Here is a 25,946-nt window from a genome sequence, read left to right as displayed (position 1 = left end):
AAAGGAAGTTCCCAGGGGCAGCCCTGGGCATGGCCATAGCCAGACTGGGGAGGGCGAGATGGGGGCCTCCGCGGGCAGCCCCCGCCCCCCAGGCCCAGGCGGTGTTCGCACCAGTGCTCAAGCGGGGCTGTGCCTCCTGCATGTTCAGCCCTCGACATCCAGGACAAGGAGTTCCCAGGAGGCCCAACCCAGAACCAGTCTTACCACTCAAGTCCCTGACCTGTGCTATTTCCAGAGCACACAGCTACCCCCCGATTCCAGTCTCACAGCACAGCCTGGGCTGCGGACAACTGGGGCCTCTTCTGTTTCTCCAGCTCCTCAGAGCCTGGGCCCTGGGCCCAGTGAAGTCACAGTCTGGGAGGCAACCCTGGCTCCCGCCCACAGAGGCTATATTTGGAGCAAGACGACTCCCTTCTCCCTCCAGACACAGACCTGGGACCCACCCTGCAGCGCCGCCCCACCCGGCTTCACCAAGTCCCCTGGCAGTGTGCTGTCACTCACACTTCGTTTGTTTACTCATTCATTTCTTCACGCATTTGTTGGTTGCACAAATATTTATGGATCCCCTAGTACAGAGTGACGGGCACCGGGAAGCCCGGTGGACATCTGGGCAGATGGGAACCTACGCAGGTGTCTGTGTCTAAACACGGTGCCCTCCCTCAGGGCTCGGTGACTGCAGGTGACTCAGAATCAGGTGTCTCGGGCATCTGTGGCACCGGGGTGCATGTGCATGCAGACACGTGCTCTGAAGATGAGGCTGTGACTCAGATGTGCACGCATCTGTATGTGCCTGTGTGGCTGTGCCTGTGTGTGCAGGCTCCTGCCCCCAGGGCATGGGGCAAGTGGCTGGGACTGACTGAGTGGCATGTGGTGACTTCATAGCTTTGCACACTTGCCAAGTTAAACAGGCAGTGTTGGTGCAAATATTTTATCACAGAGTATGCAGAGAAGTCCTAAAACAGGGGCCTCCCTGGAGGCACATGGGGTTAAGACACAACCTATAAAGCTGTCCGCAGCCTCTACAGCACGAGTTCGATCCCCGGCCAGGGAGCCTCCCACATGGCACAGCAGACCTCTCCTGACTTGCCCGCTGCTCCCCTTGTCAGTCTGCCTGTTCCGTTCCCCACTCTGTCTCTGGTGAATCCTCTTACCCTCTCCCCACACCTCTAGCCTGTACCCCAGTTCTTGTATGCATAAATAAATCTTTAAAAAAAAAACAGTCCTAAAACAGGGCCTCTGGTAAGCAGGAGAAACTTAGCAGGCAGGACCCAGTTGCTTTGTCCCTGGGCACCCCTGCAGGTCTAGGGCTTCCCCGTCTCAACCTCTCTGGCCTGGCCTACTCTCTGGCCTGGAGGCCCTAAGGTCATGCTCCACCTACCAGTTCCCAGGTTGACAAACATCAGAAACCAAGAATAGAGAAGCAAATTTCCAGCCCAATCCATTTTCCTACCACACACACAGAAAAAAAAAAACTTCCATTTCAACCCTTAGGATGGCATCTTTGGCCCACATCTGCGCCTAGGTGTAGCCTTAGCAGGCACCATTCAGGGGCCATTTCTGGTCTCTGGGACCAGGATCACTGCCCTGGCCCTCCCCATCTTGTCCCCCTGGTCCTGGCCCCACTGCCCCTGGCTGGCTCTGTGCTTATCTGTGCTGGAGACGACCCTGTCTCTTCCCCAGGCAGGCTGTCTGCAGCGCAGGCTTCACAAGAGTCGAGGTGCCGACAGGGTGGGGGTGTGAGGAGGACACTGTGTGTCCCTTCTTGAGTCTTATCGGGAAAACTTGAAGTTACTGCTCAGGGCTCAGGCTGGAATTTCCCCCTGGATGACCTTGTTCTGTTTGCTGGGGCCTCCACGGGGACAGCCAGGGTCAGACCAGTCAGGAAACAGGCCCCTGCTTGTTGGCTGCTCCTCGTCCACCTCACCCAGTCTCATTCCCACAGGCCTGCCGCCAGACAAGCCCTCCACACGCAGGCAGGGCTGCACTTTTCTGGGCACTCACAGAAGCAGGCCCAGGCTGCGTCGGTGCTGGGGGCAGCGGGCTGTGGTGCCTCATGACCCACATGTCTCAGGGTGCGAAACAGGGCCCTCCTCACTCAGGCCTCCAAGAAGAGTCTCTGGGGCCGAGGAAGAGGCTCCTCGCACTTTGACCTCTCACTGCCCCCAGGCAGGCTGGCACTTGCTGGCATCTGGTCCAATGCATGGCTGGAGAGGCCCTGGAGTCAGATCCCTGGGCTCTGTCCCAGACCCCTCATTGCCTGCGTGCCTGGGGCAGCTTGTCCACCTCAGCCTCACTGTCCCCATCCGTAGAATAGGAAGACAGCGCAGCTTGCAGGCTTGCTGAGATGACAGCAGCGCAGCTCCTGGTAAGCCTGGGCGCCTGTGGGTTTCCTCGCTCCTAGGCAGGACTGCAGCTCGACCCACTGCTCCCTCGGGGGCCCCGGAGAGGCGGGCTCCCGCCCGTGGGCCCCCAGGACCTCGCCCTGGCAGAGCCGCGCCCCCGAGCCGGGTCGTCGGTGGGACCGCGGCGCGCGCCTGCCACCTAGTGGCCCCCGCGGGCCTCGCCGCCTCCCGCGCAGCGCCGGCCGGGCGGGCCCAGGGCACGAGGCCACTTCCCTGCCCGCTGGGCTATTTCAGGACCTGCCCCCGAGGCTCTGGGCGGTGGGATTGGCCCTTCTGGGGGCGGCGCAGGTCAGGAGCTCAGAGAGGACTGCGTGTTCCACATTAAACCCAAATGTAGGCCTGGAGCGCTGCGCAGGAAATCCCAGATTATCTCTGGAGGGTAGGATTATAGTGAAGTATTTTGTTTTTGCCTGCCTGTTTTTTGTTTCCCCCCACACACACAATTTCCACACTGGGTATGAGTTATGTTGTAGTAAGATAAGTAATTACCCACATAACTTTTTTTAATGACAAGAGCAGGAGAGAAGGGGCCTAAGGCCTCTCCATCAAGGAAATGCCAGTTTTTGAACGTCTGTGTCTACCTCTGCAGTGTTGTGTCTGTGGAACTAACGTCTCCAGTGGTTCCCTGGGGGAAATGAAGACCAGAACTTGAGGATTCAGGGTTGATAGTGCATCCTTCACATGTTCTGGGATTGACTCTCTTTAAGAAGAAATGAAATATTACTCAGCAATCAAAAAAGATAAACACATGCAATTTGCAGCAACATGGATGGAGCTAGAAGGGATCATGCTCAGTGAAATAAGCCAGAAAGAAAAAGAAAAATACCGGATGGTCTCACTCATAGCAGGAATCTAGAAAACCTAAATAAATGACCAGGAAAAAGAATAACTATAAGAAAGAAAAAATCAAAATCAACAAACAGCTATGAACCACAGACACACTATGGGGGGGGGGGCGGCGAGGGGAGGGATTGGGGTCAAAATAAGGGGGTTGCAATTGTATGGGGAATATAAAAATAAAATTAAAAAAATAATAAAAGAAATTAATTTGTCCCCAACCTTAGGGATGGGGCAAGGTAGGTGCTGCAAAAGACCTGGAAACTCTCGAGAGGGGAGATGCCTGACAGTCATTGTTGTCCCCTGCAAGCGCTGATCAGGCTCAGGGGGGCTGCACCTGGGATGTATTTGAGGACAAGTATTTATTTCAAAAAGGGGCCATAAAAAAGCTGGCATATCCCAAAGACCTTGCTGCCATGTGCTGGCAACACAGTCGTGAGGAGGCTCCCTCCCTCCCCTTGGAAAATTTCATCAGAGCTTGACTGCTGGGGGCCGCGGGGGTCACCCAAATAGTGTTGAAGCAGAATCAGCATGAACATCAAAAGTGGCTGTGGGGGCAGCAGCTGCCAGTGGGTAAACAGCTCTGCTCACCACAGAAAAGCCTTAATGGCCACCAAAGAAGGCACAGGAGCCCGAAGGGGGAAGCAAGATCAGGGTCCTCAAGGATCTCGTAGGAAGCAGTAGTCACAGGCCCTTCCAAGAAGTTACACCTGTTACAAATATGCAAAGAGAAACCCGTGGCTACTCGGCCTTGCATGACTGACCTTCAGTTACCCTTGAGATTTTCTCAGAACTTGCCAGAGCATCAGCAAGAACAGGTTACATGATCTGGCCCAACCAAGATGGAAAGTCCCCTTGCCACATGACTTCCTAAAGAAAATGCACCAAGAAACACTTTGGGGAAGAAAGTATATTCTGCAATACGGAGAAACCTGAGCTGGTTGTGTGTTCCCTCGCCAGTGAGGTACAGATGGACAGTGTCTCTGGATGTGACACCCTGAGCACACATTATCTGTGTAGTGTTCCCTCCAAGTACACTGACCCTGACTGTCAAGGTGATGCAGTAAGGTAGAACCCAGGTCTGTGTCCCTCAGTCAGCCTTCTTGCCACCGCAGAGCTTTTGAAGGTCAACCATTGATTATTTAGAAGCTCAGCCGCTCCAGAGAGAAGTCACTCTCTTTTTATTCACAACTGTGCTATGAGTAGAAGGCCTTGGGAACTTCTACCTTTGGATAACCTGTTTGTTCCTTGTAAATAAATATTTTGAGCTCAAATTCCCTCAGAGCAGGAACAGAGGCCCACTTGGGCTGCGTTGGACTGCTCTCTCTTCCCTCACGGAGGCGAGGGTTGGGATCTCACAGACCCATCGTGAGCTGCCTGTCAGAGCAGCCAGTGTGGTGGAATGAGGAGGGTGAAAGAGACAGGAAATGAGCCTTCAGATGAGGGGGGGGCAGGCTGCTGGGCCTTAAACCAAACGGGGGTTGCTAGACAGCTATCCTGCCCGGACTCCTCACGACCTACTGGCCCTGGTCTGGGCATGGGACTGCTGCTGAGGAGTGGACGGAACAGGGAGGACGGTCCGCATTCCTGCGGATGCACAGCCCTAAGCAGCAGCAGGCTTCCTCTGAGCAGCAGGGACAGGAAAGGAATCTGAGGTTAGGCCTGGGTGGAACTGACCTACTAGCCAGGGCCAGAGTCAGCAACCTCAGAAAGCAACCTCGGCCTCCACGGAGGCTGAGCAGAGGATGGGAAGGGGTCGGCCCACGCGCGCCCTCCCCCATGGACTGCAACTAGCCGGGTGATGGGGGATAGACCCACTGAGATGAAATGTTTAGCACCGAAATGTCTTGAAAGGACCCAAGAGGAAGCAGGTGGGGTAATGAGCCACATCCTAGACAAGGGTCGGGGGGCTCCAGTGTGGGTTTCGTGTATTTCCTTCCTGGTCCTTTTCTGCAAAGTAAGGGGTTGGAGCAGCTGACCTCCAGCTGCCAGTCAGTGCTCACATTCTAGAGGCGGGACAGTCACGGACAATAAGCCGCACACATCTTGGGTGTAAAAGTGATACATTCACACTTAAGTAACCACTGCCCGTTTCCAGAATCCCAGAAGGCTCTCTTTTCCAGTCAGCCGCCACCCTTCCCACAGGTTACCACAATTCTGACTTGCCAGTTAGGTTTGCCGGTGCTAGAAATTAATGTAAATGGAATGAGGAAGTTCTGCGCGCAGCATCCTCTCTGTGAAGTTCACGCAGCTGCTGCCTCTCAGTGACACATGGTACCTTTTGTCTGAATAAACCACTTCTCTACACGGGCTGTTTCTGGTTTGGGCCCATCCGAAACATAGAGAGTCTTTTGGGGGACACATACCTTATTTCTCCTGGGAATGGAATTGCAGGCCTCTAGGGCAGGTGGTATCTTTAGCTTTAGTAGATATTAGCAAATAATCTCCCAAAGTTCAGGGGTGATTTCTACAGGTCTCAAAATGAATATAAAGTGGAGAAGGGAGAGGAAAGGAGTAAACAAATATTCCTTAAACTATTCCCAAGACAATTTTTTTTTTTAAATAAACCTTGACCTCCTACTATGAATTGGTGACACCAGCACTTTTAGGAGCTCCTCCAGGAGGCTGTGTCCTGCCCGAAGGAGCCAGGAAGATTTTGCAGAGTCCCACAGTCCCAGTCTCCCTGTCAGGCACATCACCTGTGGTCAGAATCTCTGAATGGTCCTGACAGACCCTCCCCTCCCATGTTTAGTCCTTTCTGGAAGATACCAAGGCCACAGCAGCTTTTACACTTCACACCTCAGCAACCTGCATCACAGAAAGAACTTTCAGACACATCCAAAGCAGCTCCCTTTGGGTGCATGTTGAAAAGGTGCCCACAGAGCATTCTGAAGCTCAAGGCCCACAAGGTTCATGGAAGCGTGCACCTTTTTCTCTCTGCCAGCTGGCACCTCATTGACACCAAAGAGGTCAATTCCTGGGACTGTTTAAAGGGAAACCATGACTTCAGAGTCTTCTGTGTGCGCGACGATAGGACTCACCTGCTCTGTAAAACAGGTTTGCTCAATCTCGGCATTATCTGCATCTTCGGTCAGCTCAGTCTTTGTTACAGGCACCGTCCTGGAACTGCAGGCTGTTTGGCAGCAACTCTAGCATCTACTCACCAGATGCCAGTAATACTCCCAGTTGAGACACCAAAAATGTCTCCAGACCTTACCAAATGTCCCCTGGGGAATAAAATTGTCCCTGATTGAGAACCACTGCAGTAAAGAACAGTTTTCAAAACACCAACCAGTGTGTTGTCTCCCTCTAGAAAGGAAAGATCAGCTTTTCAAGACACACAACCTGGACAGAGTAGGCCTGCCTAGTCCACAATAGACATTTTAATTTTGGCAACCATGTAAAACCCAACAAAAAATAACCCACACTGTTTACTCTGGCAAAACGGAAAAAAAAACTGAGAGGCATGAACAGAAAATTCGGGAAAGCAGAGGTAAGAGGACTTGGAGGTAACAATAACAGAGAAATCATCTTTGTAAGTTCCCGTTCGTGAGCTGACACATCGGCCACACCAGTGACTCAAACATAAGACCATGGCTAGCTGCGTGGCAGCGTTGGTTTTGAGGGTCCAAACTTCAACCCACTGTTTTTAGAAGTGCCCCTAAAACCCAAGTCCATCTCTTATGAAAATATGCACATATACACACAACCACAACCTACTGCTAAGTCACTTTAAAATATACACCGTTCGGGCCTCCCCAGTGGCGCAAGGGGTGAAGCACCGCACTGTGAAGCAATCCGCAGCCTCTGCAACATGAGTTCAATACCCGGCCGGCCAAGGATCACCCCATATGGCACAGCAGACCTCTCCTGTCTCACCCTCTGCTCCCCTCAGCAGTGTATTTCAGTCAGTCTGCCTGTTCTGGTCCCAGCTCTGTCTCACGCCCCATCTCTGGCCTGCACCCCAGCTCTTGTATGCATAAATAAATCAATCTTTAAAAATAAATATACACTGTTCTTCTGAAAGACCCTGAACACATCTTCTCCCAAGGACACCGAGTCCACAGCTCCCCATGGAACACTTTCCTCAGAAAACCCCAAAGGCTGGCGGAGGGTCAGTCACACATTAGGCAAATGAGGAGAAAACACATGGAAGTAAGTAGCAGAGGCCAGGACGCAACCCCCAAGCGCCATTCCAGGCCCCAGTCCCACAACCCGGATGTACTCAAAACTTCTCCCCGAGGCGCAAAGGGTTGGAACCCCACATCAGGCATCTTAGTTTTTAAGACATACCACCTGAGAGATGAAAATCTAATGGGGTTCACTTCCCGAGACCCACTATTCTAGCATTCTGGAAACCCCAATTTCAGTCTTACCCGCCAAAGGCGCAACTCAGAGGCAGCCCACCACGTCCAAACTCGAAGAGGCGGCGGCTCACCAGCTTTTATGGAAGCGGCAGCCCGAGGGCCGGGCCTCTAATTGAACGCACCTGGGCAGCCCCCGCGCTGGAGCGGCGCGCGCCGGTCTCGCTCTCCCTCTACCACACTGCAGACCACCCATGTCTCCTGGAAGGGAGCTTTTATGTGTGTCTGGTGCCCCATTTTTGCCCATCTCTTTGTGTGGCGCTCTGAATTTCTGCCATTGCTGCCGGGGTACACGTCTCCAGGCCTGGCTTTGGTGGTCAGAGGGGCTTACGCTCTGCTAGAGGACCCGAGTTGGTCAGTTTTTCACCGTTAAGCCATAGCACCCAGGTGCTCCCTCTTTCTGCAAACAAGGCCTATTAGTGAACCAGCAGGACTAAGTCTGAGGGGCTGGATTCTAATTAAACATACCTCTACACTGACTGCATACACTCCCAGAGGCCTCAGGGACTAATGCCATCTTTCGTCATTAGCTCTCAGCCAGTGTCTTTTGAAGGGGTGCCCTACACGTGTGGTACCCTGTTTTTTATGCGTGGTGGCACAGTTCTTGTGGCTATTGCCCTGGAGACGTCTCTTAATTGCCTGACTCTGATGCAAGGTGGGGAAGATCTGTGTTTCTGGATCCTATGAGTATGTGGCAATGAGAGACATTTCTCTGGCACTGGACAGTGGACTGAAGCATACTCCCTGAGCTTTCTGTGAAGGGATACTTTAAATATTCATCGTCCCATGCTTAATCATTAACCGTGATGGATGGAATTTATTCAGGGGGTGTGGGGAAGGTTCAATGTTGGCAATTCAGTGAATGTGATACAAAATTAACAAAGGATAAAAATCATATGATCATCTCAATATATGCAGAAAAAGCATCTGACAAAATTCAGTGTCTATTTATAATAAAAACTCGGGCCTCCCCTGGTGGCACAGTGGTTGAGCGCTGGGCTGTGAGGCTGCCAGCAGCCTCTGCAGCGCCGGTTCATTCCCCGGCAGCCATTGAGGGTCCCACAAAAAAAAAAAAAAAAAAAAAAAAAACCAACAACAAAAACTCTCTCAACAAAGCAGGTATAGAGGGAACAGAGGGAACATACCTCCACATTATAAAGGCCATCTACGACAAATCCACAACTAGTAACATACTCAACAGAGAAAAGCTTTTCCTTTAAGATCAGTAACAAGACAAGAATGCCCACACTCATGATTTTTATTCAACAACACAGTACCGGAAGACCTCGTATGAGCAATTAGGCAAAAAAAGAGATAAATGGTGTACAAATCAGAAAGGAAGGAGTAAAACTATCGGCATTTGCAGGTGACATGTTGTATGCAGAAAATCCGAAAGCCTCCATCAAAAAACTTGGAATAAATGAATTAAGCAAGATATAGAATCCAAATACAGAACCTGATGTGTTTCTATACACTAATAATGAATTATCTGAAAGAGAAATTAAGAAAACAATTATATTTACAATTGCATCAAAAAAAGAATGAAAAACCTAGGAATAAATTTAACAAAGGCAGTAAAAGATCTGTATCTTAAAAATTATAACATTAATGAAAGAAACTGAAGACACAAATAAATGGAAAGAGATTTGGAGTACAGAATCTCTTTATATAATGTTATATGTGCATCCTATTCAAAGCAACCTGTTGATTCAATATGATCCCTATAGATTTCTTGCAAAAATAGAACATCCTAAAATTTTATGGAACCATGAAAGACCCTGAATAGTCAAAGAAATTTTGAGAAAGAAGAGCAAAGTTGGAATATCACACATAAAACTATATTATAAAGCACAGTACTGACATAAAAACACATAGATCAATGGGACATACTAGAAAGTCCTGAAATAAACACACACTCGTATGTCAATTAACTTATGACAATGGAGCCAAAAAGATACAATGGGAAAAAAAAATCTCTTCAATAAATGGTGTTGGGAAAATTGGACAGACATATGCAAAAGAATGAAGCTGGACCCTTCTCTTATACTATACACAAAAGTTAACATGGATTAAGATTTGAGTATGAGACCTGAAATTATAAAACAACTAAAAGAAAACATAGGCAATAAGCTCCTTAACTTAGTGATGATTTTTAAAGAACAAAAAGTAAAAGCAACAAAAGCAAAATTAAATAGTGGAACTATCAATACATCCAATAAAAACTTCTACACAGCAAGGGAGACCACGAAATGTCAACGTAGTGAATGGGAGAAAATCTTTGCAAATTATAGATTTGAGAAGAGGCTATTTATCCAAATTATATGAGCTCATACAACTCAATAACAACAACAAAAAATCCCATTTTTTAATGGGCAGAAGATGTGACTATACATTTTTCCAAAGAAGGCACACAGATATAGATGGCCAACAGAACATGTAAAGATGTTCTACATCATAAATCATTATGGAAATGCAAATCAAAACCATAGTGAAATATTACTTCATACCTGTTAGAATGGTTATTATTCAAAAAACAGAAAAAACAAGTGATGAGGATGCAGAGAAAAGGGAATCTTTGTGCACTGCTGGTAGGAATGTAAAATGGTGCAGCCACTAAGCAAAGCAGTATGAAGATTCCTAAAAAAATTAAAATAGAACTACCACATGATCCAGAAATTCCATGTCTGAGTATCCTGGGCTAGGAAAACACTAATTCAAAGAGATAAATACACCACTGTGTTCAAAGCAGCATCATGTATACTAGCCAAGATATGGAAACCACCTAAGTGTTGATTAATGAATGAATGGATAAACACACACACACACACACAAAGACTATTATTCAGCCATTAAAAATGAAACCTTGCCACTTGCTAAATGTAGATAAATGTTGAGATGTTTCCTTGAGCTCCATCCATTTGGTAGATATGCTAAGTGAAGTAAGTCAGACAGAGAGAGAAAAATACCATATAATCTCTCTTATTTGTGGGATCTAAAAATATATACACATGAAAAAAAGTTCAGAACAGATTGGTTGCCAGAGGTGGTGGGGTGGGAACTGGGAGAAATGAATGAACTGTTTCTGTTCCTCTCTCTCTTTTTTTTTTTTTTAGTGTAAGTAAATTGGGAAAAAATATCAATTAAGTTAAAAATAAACAAAATACAAGTTCTTGGTATTTTTTACTTTCTTACTGAATCCGTTTTACTAAAAAAAGAAACATACAAAACACTTTAATGTATCTTAGAAAATCAGAAAAAAATTAAGTTGAGCATATTACATTGTAAAATATTTAGATAAGGATGTTTGAAAATTATAAATATTTTGTTCCCTCTGAATACAGCACATCACAAAAATACATTTTAAAACTTTTTTCATGAGTGATTGCTATAAATGATCATATCCCTATCTTGAGGAAAAGGCCTGATTATGATAAGCATTCATACATTCCTGAAATTTTCTGTACAGTAACTACAAAAGGAAAACCAAGAGGTCCATGAGCACTTTGACAGTTGAAACCATTTTAAATATTAGAAGTTCAGTTAGTATCAAAATATCATTCCAAATGGGATTTACTAAATTTACTTCTGTGTTCTGATTCACAAGTATATTAGCTAAAACAATTTATTGAAAGGATTTTTGTCTCCTACACAGTGCCACTGAAGCAAGCACGCAAATCAGTAATGCTGTGTGTTAAACAGAAATCTTCTGCACAACCAACCACATGAACTGGAACCATTCAGAGTGGAGGTAAGGTCCATCCGCTGCTAGGAACTTCTCTATCAGAGCATCAAAGGTCAAAGGTGTGCCAGGTCAACCGGCATGGAATGGCAAGTAGGCTGACCAATCTGGTCTAGAAACATGGTCTTGGGGAAAGAAGCAGAGGCTCTGATTATCTCATGATCGGGAGCACCTCTTGCTCCCTTCCAAACACTGCAGATGATGGCACAGACGGCACGTGTGTACCCTGCCTCATCCCACAGGAATCTGAGAAAGCTAAAAAGGAATTTTCAGTAGCTGAAGTTTTCAAAGAAAGCGTACATAAAGAGCTTGATAATGTCACTTTTTTTCTTTTCAGGTAAACGCTGATTTGCAAGAAGATAAATAAGAAGGTTTCCTCAGAATATTGACCCGATGGCAGGCACTGAAGAAAGAGAAGCAGCAAAGCCAGTTTGTTTTGTCTTTAGCATAAAGCTCTCTGGCTACACGTGGAATCTACAACTGATGCTGCTCCTGCTGGCTCTGTTACTCTGTCGTCTTTTTTCCTTTCCAGTTCTTCTCTCTCTCTTCAAGTTCTGCTTCTGTGAAAGCTGCAGGGCCCCAGTTAGTGATCAGGTGAGGATTTTTTGAACCTAAAAGACAAACATATTTTAAACATAGGAATTATTATTATATTCTTCAATTTATATGATTTCTTTTTCACAGACAACACAGTAATTTTTCTACTTAATTTCCTCGCTGTGAGCATCCACAAACTACCAGAAGATGGGGGAGATTAAGTGGGCCTTCTTATCTATTTGAGGCAATTTATTTAAGAGAAATTTACCCTGAACAGTTTTGTTTCTGTATACATGGATTTTAAAAGTTTTTATTAAATTCAAACATACAAATAAAACCAGAAAAATAATTTGAATAAAAATACGATTGCTCAAAGAGTACGTTACCTGGTTCTATCAATCGAATTAATCCTTCATGCTGGGCCACTTTATCCTTCCAGCTCTTGGTCTTATTAGTTGCCATCTCCAACTTCTTTTTAACTCCCTGGAACAAAAGTAGATTTTATACTGTGCAAACATACCAGTAGGTTAAGAGCTAAGTAACAGTAACTGGGCACTTACTATCTACTTGCAGTTTATCTCACTAGAACTTCAATAGCTCTAAGAAGCAGGAAGCACTATTACTTCCATTTTACTAATGTGGAAACGAGGATTCAGGGATGTAAAGTAACCTATCGGAGATATCACACAGACAACCTGATGCACACTGATGATCGCTAAATGGACAAGGTATCTTTGTGTGCAGTAAGCCTCCAGGCTCCAAATCTACTCTTCACTGGCCTGCTCATGACACTAGGATAATTTTCCCTCCCTAGCTGGCACCACTTAAGCATCCTCAGTTGAGGGGGCTGAAGGGACACTGGAGGAAGAAAGAGCTTTGCCTCGAGGGTCCACTCTGCTCTTCTTAGTGGTTCCTGCGGCACACAGAATAGCCATGGTGCTCACCCAATGAGTTTTAGGGCACCTAACTTGTGGGCAACTTCCACCAGCCCCAGAAGGCAGCATTCCAGTGAGTTCAGTTGGCACAGCAACTTGCTGAGCTTTTCTGCAGTGCCTTCAGCCACAGTCATGCCCTCTCCAAGGAGAGGATCATGGCACTAGGGTTATAGGCAAGGGACACTAGGATCCTCTTGTATCTGTGTTCCTTCCCTGGGTGCCCTGCCTTAGTACGGGGGGGCAGTGGCTACTTCCTGTATCTGCCATTCCTTGTTCTTAGTTATTTTTACCACTTAGTAGGTAATCCCCTGTTACAGTTAATAATTGTTTAAACTTTCCCCACTCAAATTACTGTGTGATATTTGTCTTCTGCTTGACCCCTGACTGATATGCTTGATCACTTATAAAATCCTTCTTTCTTCTTACTCTTACTTCTTACTCTTACTTCTTAGCTCTTAGAGCTAAGTGAATTCTTACTATAGCTTCTTATAACAAAGCAAATATTCTATTATTTAAAACTATTTGTTTTTAAAATTTTAAATGCACATTTGCAGGGATAAGTTTACCTCATATGGGAAGAATGATGGCATCACACTTCCAGACTTCAAATTATGCTATAAAGTTATAATAATTAAAACAGCATTTTCTAGGCCAAAAACAGACACGGACTGATGGAACCCAACCAGAAATAAACCTAAACTTATATGGACAGTAAATATATGATAAAGAAGCCAAGAATATACACCAGAGCAAGGATATCTTCAATAAATGGTATTGTGTTGTGAGGACTGGAGAGCTGCATGCAAAAAAAATGAATCTAGACCATTGTCTCACATCACACACCAAAATCAACTCAAAATGGATAAAATGCTTTGATGTAAGACCTGAAATTATAAAACACCTAAAAAAAACCCACTTCACGACATAAGCTTCAGTGATGTTTTTGCAGATTCATCTCTAACAGCAAGGAAAACAAAAAAGAATATAAACAATTGGGACTATATCAAACTGAAAATCTTCTGCACAGTGAAAGAAATTGTAACTAAAATGAAGACACCCTACTGAATGGGAGAAAATATTGACACACAATACATTTGACAAGATCTACAAATAACTCACACTACTCAATAAAAAGAAAAAAAAATTTAAAAATGGGGGGGAAGAGCTAAATAGGCACATCTCCAAATAAGACATACAGATGGCCAAATGGCACACAAAAAAATGTTCACCACTTATCATCAAGGAGATACCACTTCAGGTGCTGTGGTGGTGGGTGCACTATGGCAACAACACCTGAAGGAGGCTCCTAGACTTCCAAAATACAAACAACAATGTAAATCAATGTTACTGCAATGAAAAAAAAAAACCCAAAATTTTTTTTTTAAAGAATAGTATTTAATTGACAAAGGAAATATTAGGGAAGGCAATCAAAAGAACATGACCATTGAATCAATCTTCAAACTGGACAATCTGCGGTTTCACATCCCTCTTCCTAAGGGACATGTATTCCCAGAAATTATTCTAAGGGTATGGCTTTCAGAGGGAGTGTTATGGTGTATGGTGTGTTGTTGAGGAGATCTAGATTGCAACTGTGACTGACTAGTTAAAGACTTTATAAAACTCTAACATTTGGTGAAGGATGGTGCAGAAAACCACTTGTCTTACGGACACCTAAGACAAAGTCTTGCAAGTTTCCCTGTTCATTAAAACTATCACCTATCAAAAAATAATTACCTCATACTGCTCAAGCGCTTGTTTCCGTTCTAACTCGAGCTGCTCCAGCTGTCGCATGGCCTCCTGAAGGGCCTGCTCTTTCATTACACGCTGATTCTCCAGCTCCTGCTTTTCTGCCTCTGTTGTCTGAATGGCCTGCTGCTGCTCCAAATGCCACTTTTCCAGTTCAGCCCTCTTGCAAGACTCTTCTTCTAATAGCCTGCAAAAGTAGAAAGCTCAGGATCACATCTGTCTGGGTCACTACATCTGCCTCAGCAGATGACAGAGCACTTTTCAGACAGGAGGGTGTGTGAGGTCATCCCCATACTCCTCTCTTTCTCTACACCAGGAGGAAACCAGGAACCAGAGAGGCCCATATTCACAGGGCTGCCAAGGGGACCCACATATCCTGCTCCAAGCTTTGCTTTATCTTTTTCTGGGGGAAAAAAAAATAACATTTACAGAGCTTACTGTGCTGTGAAGTAAGTTAAGAATATTTTCTCAATAAATCCTCAAAGTAAACTCAGATACTATTATTATACATATTTTAGGGAAGTGAAGCACAAAGGTGAAGTGACCTGTAGGGGGTCATTTACTCGCAGCTGGAGGACCAAGTCTTGAAATTTCCTGGTTGCTATACCATTAAACATGCTTTCATTTAGTAAGAATCTATACTAAGGAAAAAGCTAATAATTAGACTAATGGAGAGAAGGAGCTAACAAAAGGTAGAATGATTATAGCTACCATTTACTAAACAATTCTAACATGCCATTTACTAAACATTTACTAAACATTTACATTTACTAAACAATTTACTAAACAATTCTAAACAATTCTAACAATAACTTTAGTATTAACAATTCTTCAAAGCATTACTATCCCTACATTACCGACAAAACAACAGAAAACCAAAGGACTTCAAGGCATGTTGCATAGGTAGCAGTGAATTTCCACCCAGGTCTGTGTGACTCCAAATGTAATTTTTTTAATAATAAGCTATTTATCTGAGAATATCCAGCTATGTGGGTATTTAAATAAATAAACTAACATACAGCCCCAAGTATGAACAATGTGGTTAGATGTCAGCTCAGAATAGGACACACTGCATCCTGGGGCTGGCTTATCAATATTACAGTAAAAAGTCACTACCTAGTAGGATTTGCTCTTCCAGAACCAACAACAAAGGAAGTAACAGACTGTACAGTCCTTGTAGGATGAACCCCGTATCTCAAGCCCTCTGTCCCCAAACCCCACCTGCACCACTGGTAGGGTTCCTGCTACAACATCCTGCACAGTGTCAATCCAACTCCGTTCAAATACTGTGTCATTCACCACTTCAGAGATCAGGCCATTATATTTATGGGCAACCTCAATCCTTAGAAAGTTCTTCTTCATGTTAAGATGAACTCTCCCATCTACTATGCCTAGTTCCTTAGATGTCTCTTGGAGTGTGATGTCCCCAACTAAACACAATCCTACAAATGTGGTCTAATCAATATAGAGTTTATCCATTCACTTAACTTGTATATATTATGTGCCTTCTATGTGATTTTCGAGGCCTTGGGTATGTAACAGTGAAAAAGACCAGAAGTGCACCTGTTTCTTTCATCCTAGAAAATTACAGAGGGGAGGAACGGACATTTTCAAGTGTTTTCTGTTCTTTCATGTGTCTAGGGAATCAGCCACAGGAGGCGTCTTGATGGAGAATAGGGCCCATCGCCCACTACAGAAGTCACAGGTCCTCCCTGCCCCTGACAGCCAGGGCATGGTGGAAGTCTGAGCTGGGCTTGGCTAAGCAGCTGGAACTCTATGAAGCATGTGACACAAAGGCAAAGGAATTTACCTTGCTGGTGGCAACAATACCCAGTGTCATGTGACAGAAGGGCAATGGTTGAACTACTTACAAACTTGGCAAGAAATTCTTTTTTTGCTATAGCTAACAGAAGTTGAATTCTGTGGTTTAAAAACAAGACCCTTGACCAAAGACTAACCACTCTGAACCTCTGTATTCCCACCTATAAAAAAAAAAAAAGGAACAGAAACTGCACCTAACACACAAGATTTGCTGATGCATTAGATGCAATAATGCATGTGAGGTACTTAGAACAATGCCTATCACATACTAAGTACTGAATAAAATTATTACTTTGAGACTATGACCTCATTTGCTCTGGATACTTCACATCCATTAAGCTGCCTGAGAGCATATGAGGGTTCTGGATATCATTTCGGAGAGAAGTAAAACTGAATCTTTTCAAAGGAATTGCTATTAAGCCAAATCTTCTAGATCCTGTACTTACTCTATTGCTATATTAAATTGTCTTCTTGGTCTGTCATTCCAGCCTACCAATATTGTTTATGAATGCTTATTTTGACATTCTACATATCACATGTCTTTCTTATCTGCAAGTAAGATAGAGGAACAGAAACCAAGTGACTGAGTGACTACCCAAAGTCAGACATTACACTAAGCCATTTGCATGCATAAATCTCATTTAATCCCCACAGCAACCCTCAAAGGTTAACAAGCATCCTTATCTTATTGGTAAGGAACTGAAGGCTCAAAGTAGTAAATTGTCTAAAATTACACAGTTAGAAAGTAGCAGAGATGTCTCAGATGTCCTCACAGTTCAGTTCCTTACTGCCTTCAAACACATCAAAAAGTATTATGGGAAAGAAATTGCTATTCCACAGTGGCTCCAATAAGTAGAGCCTGGATCCATGCATTCATTCAAAAAATACCCTTTGGAGGTTAACGGTGTCAGGCACTGCATGAGTTGTTGGGCATACAGGCATGTATGCCCCCAGATATTACAGATCCAAAAAATTAGCAGGTGGAAGTTTATTTTTTTTAATATTTATTTATTTATGCATAGAAGAAATTAAGTGTAGACCAGAAGTGCAGGGCATAAGAGGATCCACCAAAGACAGAGTGGGGATCAGAACAAGCGGGTTCACTCACATACACTGCTAAGGGGAACAGTGGGAGAGACAGGAGGGGTCTGTTGCGCCTTATGTGGGTTAGTTCCCCGGCAAGGGATTGAACTCAGGCCTTATAGTGGCACTTATAGTAGTGAGACTAATCCCTATGCCACCAAGGTGGCCCCTAGCAGGTGGAAGTTAAAATGGGATCTAGTATGGCTCAGCTTCAAAAGCTTCAATAATTGAGCTGTCTAACTGATAAGTGAACAGTTTTTTTTTGTGATTCCCAATCAGGAAAGGCTAGATAACTTTCAGAACTACATATCAAAAAAAAAAAAAAAAAAAAAAACAGAACAGAACAAAAACAACTTCAGTTTTAATTAAGGAAAAAAAAAAAAAAAGACAAGCTCCAGGTGGTGGCTCAGGTCAAAGTTCTTGTATTTAAACAATTTGCTATAAAAAGTACCTCTAGAAAACCTTAAGGTACTGACAGAGAGAGGACCATCACTGGAAGGACATGACATGCCAAATATTCCATGGATGACTTGCTATCACTTATACAAAGAACAGGGAAATTAAAAAGTCCTCTGCACACTCCCTGGGCTACAGACTATGTTTGATTTCATTAGTGCCAGACTTAAATGTTTTACCCTAACCTAATGACATCTTTTCTTGATTTTATACCCAGAAAGGCCTACTGTGAGGAGTGAAAGCTAATTGAACGTCGCCTTAGTCAATCTGACAAAATCATTATTTTGGAAGGGATGAACTCCCCTTACCTCAAAATGACCACTAGAGGGGGCAAATAGGTCCATTTCTAGTTCTAAAAACTAAACTGAAAGAAAAATAATTAAGACTAGTAAAACAGAGATGGGGAAGGGAGAGGCCCAGTGGTGGAGATTGTTGGGGCACTAACTGGTGGTGGGCAGGGTGTGACAGCAAACATTTTCATAGTTCTGAAGCTATAAACCCCAAAGCAGATATAAAAATATAAACCTACTTTACCACAATAAACAAAAATTGGAAAAAATAATAATAGTAAAATAATATCCATAAAGGGTCTTTGCACACCAAGAAAAAGTTAAACTTAGCAGCAATTTTTAAGCTTACTGGAACAGAGCCCGAGGTAATATATTTGCATCAAAAGGCTGAAACCTACTTACTTAAATCAGTGTACAAAATAATTAGCCAGTGCTTTTTAAATAACATTACTTATGCCTGGCTCCTATCCATAGATATTCTGATTTAGTATATGTGAGACAGGCTCTATATGTTCATTTTTATAAAGCTTTAGAGGTGATTCTGATGTATACCTCTAATTAAAAATTTTAAGTTTCATTGTCCAAAATTGTCTCTTATTCAAAACACCTCTCCTTCTTAAGTACAAAATAAATAATACTTTAACAAATTGCTGGTTAGTTGAATCCCTATGACCTAATCTCTGCTGTGTTATAATCAACCTCCTTAAAACCACAGGAAAGTAATACATAGAGCAAGCTCATCTGTGAATTCTCTGTACAATCTATAAACTCACAACATATGACAGATGATAAAAAAAACTCAACAACCATCCAGTGTATCTTAGAATGCCTCTCTCTAGAAGATACCTGATTCTGTATTAACATCACTGCCCAGAGATGGCTGTCCCGAGAACTTAGCTAACATCACAGCTCAGTGATATACTGTGGGATCTATAGATGCCGGGAATATGCTAAGCATTTCATTTTCTATTTAGAAGATTTTTTTTTAACAGAATTAAAGTTTTGAAAACCTAATTAACTTGTTTTTGAGGTCATTTTGGTAAAGTACACAACAAAGAAACCTTTGGTATTTCTTCCTAAATAAAGGTTAAACAAACACCTTTTGCTGTTCCACATGTGGAAAGGCAAGCACTGCACAGAAAGCACTGCAAGCTCACCTCACAAATGGGTCCATAAACTAGGTCAGACCTTAAGGTATGCCTGCACTGACCCACTGCTGCTACACGGCAAATACCACTTAGTGTTGTGGCCCCTGACAAGTCATCTTAAAGAAAGTAAGTGGAGAAGCAAGTTAGAAATGGAAGAAAATAGCTCAAATTTTCCTTTGGGCTCTTGAGTCTACTTTGTTCTCCCTATTACAACAAAAGTCAAAAATGGAGAGTTCTCATCTGAGAACAAGACTACCATAGACAGTACACCTGACTTTAAAAGTTCTAAGGGAAAAAAAATCGAGAACTTTTAAAAACTAAGATTTTCAGTAAGGATTTTTTAAGTAGGCAGCTCTCCTGCCTGCTTGTGAGTATATATAGGTGTTTTGTTTTGTTTTTTTCAGACCTTTCCCTTTGCAAAGCAGCAGTGGCAACTCTCCTGCCCACCTGTGACTGAGCAGGTACCTCTCTTTTTCTTTCTCCTTTTCCTAATAAACCTGTCCTTTTAAAATGTTTAAAAAAAAAAAAAAGGATTATTTAAGTAGTGTCACCAATCCCTGAATCACCAGATGGAAACTGCTTATTTCCTCCTTATCCTCAGAGCAGTTGCAACTATGGCCTAAAGGAGACCTCTTCTTCCACATAAGAGCCCTTTCTGGTCTGGAACATGTTGAAGAAACCAGATCTGATCCTGGGTCCACAGACATTCTAGAACATGACTAAGGGTACCACATCAAACACACCCACCAGATTGTCCTAAAATAGATATATGGCCAGTCCCCAGCCCCAGAAACTAGGGTCTTCACTGCCCCAGACTGACAATAAGTAACCAGCCATCCAAGCCTCCCTCCAATCTGACAGGGACATAGCTCCCTTTCCACCAGAGTGTTGATCGTTCACAGGAAGTATTTTAGCCCAAGCGAAGAACATAAAGACACAGTGTACAAACTGATTGGGCACCTGGCCTGAAGCTTCCGCACCGTCTCTTCATCTTGCCGGGCCTGTCTCTCATCCTCAAGTGCTTCCTGCAGCTTTAGGTACATGTCTTCCAGCTCTCGTACTCGCTGCAAATACTGTTCCAGTTCAGAGGACTTCTGGGCAACCTGTTCTTCCATCTGCTGTCTGATCTGGTGGTATAAAAGGGTCATGTTTAAAGACAGGTTGACTTTGCCCTCAGGAAAAGCCTCCCGCTCTACCACCATCCTGAGGGATTGCTCAGCCCACAGAGGCAGCCCTTCAGGATCACAGGTCTTGTCCCTCACACTTTGAATCTGGGATGGAGGAAGCAAGAGCACCACACCCAATACCAATTAAGACCACACCCAAGCACTGCAGGAACCAAACTATAACCCAAATGCTGTTTCCCTGCCCTGGTATATTTCCATCCCTTCCACTTCATACTTTCAGGCTCAGGTCAAGAAAAAAAAAGTTTCCCTGCATAATTTCTCTTTAAATTTCTTTCTGTCTTAAAATTATAACCTTTTTACCAACTAAGTCTTCTCTAAAAGTAATAAACCAGTCACATAGGAACAGACAAAGGTTAGAATTAAAGCAGAAAGGAATGATTGCTCTGCAGTGACTCTTTCTGCATGCATCTGGCTGCCTTACCTTCCTTATCCCCTCCCTAGGGCACTTCCCATCCTGGGGGAACTCAAACGGTTTAGTGTCCTAATAAGTCCTATGATTTCTCCCTTCTGGATTAAAAAGTTTTGAATCTCTGACTTAAAAAGTAAAAGACATGGACATCTTAAATGCACTGTCATACACACTAGCATAAGTCTCTGCAGTTTACAAAATCTTTTCATTTGTATTAGCTCACTTCATCCTCCCAAGAATCACAAGAAATCACATGATAGCCGTCCTAATTTAATTAAGAGAAAACTAATGCCCATCAGAAAGAGCTAAGAAGAAACATACTCGGATCTCTTGGATGAGTACAGAACTCCTTCAATTACAACTGCCTTCATCTATGTGCTTTTCTCTCATACCACAACCACATTCATTTCATCTCTAAGAAAAAAAAGTTGCTGAAGGAAATGCCACGAGTATCTATTTAACAGGTACTGGACTCAGCACTCTCCCACACATGACAACTCAATGTGAGAAGACCTGTATTCCAATTAACCAGCAAACTCCCTAAAGCAGCCTGCCCTCTAGGTCTCTTGAAGATGGGAATCTCTGAGATGAATCAGAGCTTCCAGGAGCAGCAGACTAGAATTCATATGTTCTCATGATTTCAGAAAACCCAACTTTGCTCATTACTGAGGAGCAATGTCATGGAAACTGTGCTTACTTTTTCCATAGCTATTTATTTTCCGAGACAGCGCTCTGAGAAGGAAAAGGGATACTATTAATAATTATACCAGATTGGCAGAGACTAAGCCAGACAAACCAGGACAAACAGGCGCCCTAATCACAGAACTTATCACCGCATCTCACAAATTTCTACTTTGGGATCTTGAAAGCAAAGTCTATGGCTTTTACCTTTACATCCCTGGTCTTGTTCCTGGCATACAGAATGTGCTCAATAAACTGATAATGGATGCATAAACACATAACTTCCCCAACAGCCCAGCAGCAGAACCAAGCTTACAAAAGGTAGCTTCACTTTAGTCCCCCAAGTCTTCACACCTCCACAGACCCAAGCAGGAGTTCCTCAGTCACATGGTACTCACAAGTTTCTCTCGTTCCAACTCTGTGCTGAACCTGGCCTGTAGTTCCACTTGAGTCTGAAGGCGTTTCTTTTCTTCTTCTGCTGCGCGAGATGCTGCTTCTTCCAGTTTCTAACCAACCAAGAACACATTCACAGAAAAGCACGAATTACTACAGTGGATATACACTTACAGCGAAATGACAAGAGATCTGTTTTTGAGTTCTTTCTGTTCAATTCTGCCATCTTACAGAACTGAACAGAAAGCCTTGATAGAGCCTGACTTCAGTCAGGATGGCACAGGAGCTCCAAGGACCGTTTCACCAGCAAAACCACTGTAATTGGTGAAAATTATTTTAAAACAACCTGGGAGTTATCCTAAGGGCATATAACAAATGGGGAACATTTATCCAAGAAAATCACTAACTCTCTGTAAGAACAGTGCCACAGCAAGCCACAGCAAGCCCCCTTCCACCAGAAGAACTAAGGAGAGATAGCAAAGAAGAACCCTCCAGTAGTAAGAATAAGTCTCAAACTTTGGTGTCAAAGACATTATGGGGTCTGAATTTAAGTATCAGACTGGGGGAATTTAGGTCCCAGGGCATCGTGGAAAACAACAGATCAGCTGGAAAATTAGTGAGATCTAGCAGCTGGGTAAGACACCAATAGAGGAAGACAGTTTAATGGAGATCAGAGATAGACACTGAGAGCCGAGCTAATCACCTAGTTATCCTGGATACAGTGGACTTGCCCAGGGCTGTGTGTCTGAGGAGCCTGCGAGAAGCTTTACACCATAAGAAGAGCAGACACTACAATAGCCCAGCCAACTCACTAAGTAAACAGACAACAAGAAGCCACTGGGTAAGAGGAGGAAGTCCTATCCAGAGTTACTACATGTAAATGTTCAATTTCCAACAAAAATTATGAAACATGAAAGAAAAAAGAAAGTGTGATTCATACACAGGGGGAAAACAGGCAACAGAAATTGCCTCTGAAGGAGCCCAGGTGGTGGATTTAGCACTGACTTAGAAAAAAGTTATTAAATGTCCAAATAACTAAAAGACAGCATGCCTAAGGAAGTAACAGAAGACATGATGCTATCCATAAGACAGACTAGCAATAAAAAAAAATTATAAAAAGAATCAAATGGAAATTATGGATTTGAAAATGATGATAACTGAAATGAAACATTCACTGGAGGGCCTCACAGGTGTATTTGGGCTGCAAGAAGAATGTACCAAAGGTAGAGTAATAGAAATTATGCAATGTATGACACCTTTAAGTGCACCAGCATTCACATAATGGGGGCATTAGAAGGAGTAGAAAGTGAAAAAGGAGTACAAAAAATATTTGAAGAAAAAATGGTTGATGACATACCTTGTTTGAAGGAAAACATTACAAAGTTATGCAGCACATACTGGTACATACTGACATTTTGGTCAGTGATGGACCACTTATTTGATGTAGTCCCCAGATTCCTACTGCCTCCTGACACTACAGGAGCAATACGAGGTCAGGGATGACCCAGCTCCTCTTCCAAAATGGAGCAATGTTTAGAGAATAACATATATTCTATGATGTTTGCACAACTGTGAAATCACCTAATGGGGTATTTCTCAAATTATCAACAAGAAGAAATTATAAATTATCAGATTTATAATTTATAATTTATAATTATCAAATTACAAATTATCAGATTATCAACAAGAAGAAATTATAAAAAGTACTATAACCAAGGCTAAATAGTTAAATTGCTTTCAGGTCTTAGAGAACAAAAGAAAAAAAAATTACTTAACTTTCTCTTTGAGGATTGTATTTAGAGTAGTTTATCTACGCCTGAGTAAGCAGAAGTGACTAACTTGAAGTGAGTTCCAAGCCTGGCTAGAGCCAGAGCCAGAAGACCACAAATGCAGGAGGGTGGGGGGAGGAAGAGGACTACCCAGAGGCCGAGGGCACACCAACAGAAACTCAAAACCCCGCTTATTGGAAGAAAAACCTCTTCATCCTTATCCATGCATGAACTGCCTTATAACTAGTCAATGGATTTCAGTCAAGTACACACTTCTTTGTCTCTAACCTGATTTTCAGCCAATATAATTTAACTCCTTTGTTTTCAACCCTAGCCTCCAATATCTGTATTACCTCACTCCCTTTCTTAACCGGAGAGGTAGATTTGAATTTGTGTTTTCTGTCTCCTTGTCAATCAATTCATAACAAAACTTCTTTCTTTTCTCAGAACCCTGGTGTCATAATAATCTGGTTTCTATGCACAACAGGTACCCAGCCCAATGCTGGGTAACAGAACTATCCCTGTTGTTAATCAATGCATGATTGCAATCTATATATCCAACAAGTTCAATGAACTCTAGGAGAAACGGAGACCCATTCCCACACATCACAGTAAAATGTGAAACACAAAGACAAAAAGAAAATCTTGAAAGCAACAAGAGAAAATGTATTCATCACACACAAGGAAACTGCAGTTTGACAGCTGACTTCTTATGAGAAACATGTGACTAGTTAGAGCCAAAAAAGTGAAGTGTGAGACTTTCCGGCTGGGGTACTTAATTGTCAAACCCTAGAACACCTTTCCTCAACACAGTGAATACCAAAACCTAAAAGGGTGGCTGACCTATGAGCCTGGATTTCATAATTATAGATGTAAACTCCAATCCAGCAATCCCACCTGTGAGAATTTAAAAATACGTACATATGCATTTGTATAAAATTACCAGGTACAAGGTAATTCTGTGTACCATTATCTATTAAAACACCCAAGTGTTCATCTATAGGAGATGTGGTTAAAGAAGTAAAGATACAACCATCTAATACAGTATTATATAGCTATTATAAATGAGGATTAATAAAGAAAATTTTCAAAAAATATATAAATTTAGTGGAATAAACTAGACACAGAACAGTGAGGATGAATATGTATTTTTGGCGTTTTATAAATGGGAAAACAAGAATAGATTCTTATTTTCATATATATGTATATTTAAAAACTCTAGAAGGATACACAGAAATGAAATATAATGGTATTCTTTCTAGGTAAGACTGGAAACTATGATTGTATTATCTATTCAAATTATTACATTTTTTAAAAGAAACAAAAGTATAAATAAAAATTATTTGGTGGGGGGGTTAAAGAGGTCAAGCACAGAGGATTTTTAGGTCAGTGAATATACTCTAGATGATATTGCAATGGTTGATACATGTTATTACACATTTGTTTGAACCCATAAAATACAGAATACCAATACTGAACCCTAAAGTACATTATAAACTTTGGCTGATTATGAGTGTCAGTGTAGCATCATCAACTGTACTAAACGTCCTGCTCTAGGTGGGGATGATGGAGAAGGAAAGATGTCCCCCAAAGTGGAGAGGCTGACACCGGGACAGGCAATGCATCTGCAGGGATAGGGAGAATATGGGAAATCTCTGTACTTTAATTTTATTATTAGAACCTAAAATTGCTCTAAAAAAGTAAAGCCTTTTTAAAAATTATTTGGGGGCCTCCCTGGTGGCACAAGGGGTTGAGATGCAACCCATGAAGTTCTCGGCAGCCACTGCAGCACAAGTTCAATCCCCGGCCAGGGAGCAACCCACATGGCACAGCAGACCTCTCCTGACTCACCTGCTGCTCCCCTCAGCAGTGTATTTCAGTCTGCCTGTTCTGTTCCCCACTCTGTCTCTGGTGAATCCTCTCACCCCCCCACACCTCTAGCCTGTACCCCAGTTCTTATATGCATAAATAAATAAATCTTAAACAAAATAAAAAATGAAACTATTTGGGTAAACCCTTTAAAGCAATCTGTTAATTTATAAAAAGGATATGATTTCTTATTCATTCTGAATTAAAAGAGGTCTATTAAATGTTACAAATTCCACTATTATGTAGCCTAATTTTAGGTGATTAAAATACTTATTTTTTT

General features: G+C 43.0%; 1 protein-coding gene across 2 annotated transcripts in view; it reads right to left on the bottom strand.

Annotated features, from left to right (window-relative positions):
- Positions 1-11,846: 11,846 nt before the first annotated feature.
- The window catches only part of SWAP70 (switching B cell complex subunit SWAP70), a gene marked incomplete at both ends in the record, with an annotated part of 70,074 nt that continues 55,974 nt past the window's right edge, over positions 11,847-25,946 (bottom strand). For both annotated transcript variants that reach the window (XM_084236322.1, XM_084236323.1), the window contains 5 exons: positions 11,847-11,953; positions 12,266-12,362; positions 14,549-14,747; positions 20,319-20,485; positions 22,034-22,141. In XM_084236322.1, the coding sequence (XP_084092448.1) occupies positions 11,847-11,953; positions 12,266-12,362; positions 14,549-14,747; positions 20,319-20,485; positions 22,034-22,141 (678 nt within the window). The remainder of the gene's footprint in view (positions 11,954-12,265; positions 12,363-14,548; positions 14,748-20,318; positions 20,486-22,033; positions 22,142-25,946) is intronic.

Source organism: Talpa europaea, assembly GCF_964194135.1.
Source record: "Talpa europaea genome assembly, chromosome: 1".
Lineage (NCBI taxonomy): Eukaryota > Metazoa > Chordata > Mammalia > Eulipotyphla > Talpidae > Talpa > Talpa europaea.
Note: the sequence above shows the minus strand (reverse complement) of the source record. Positions and strands in the feature narration are given on the sequence as shown.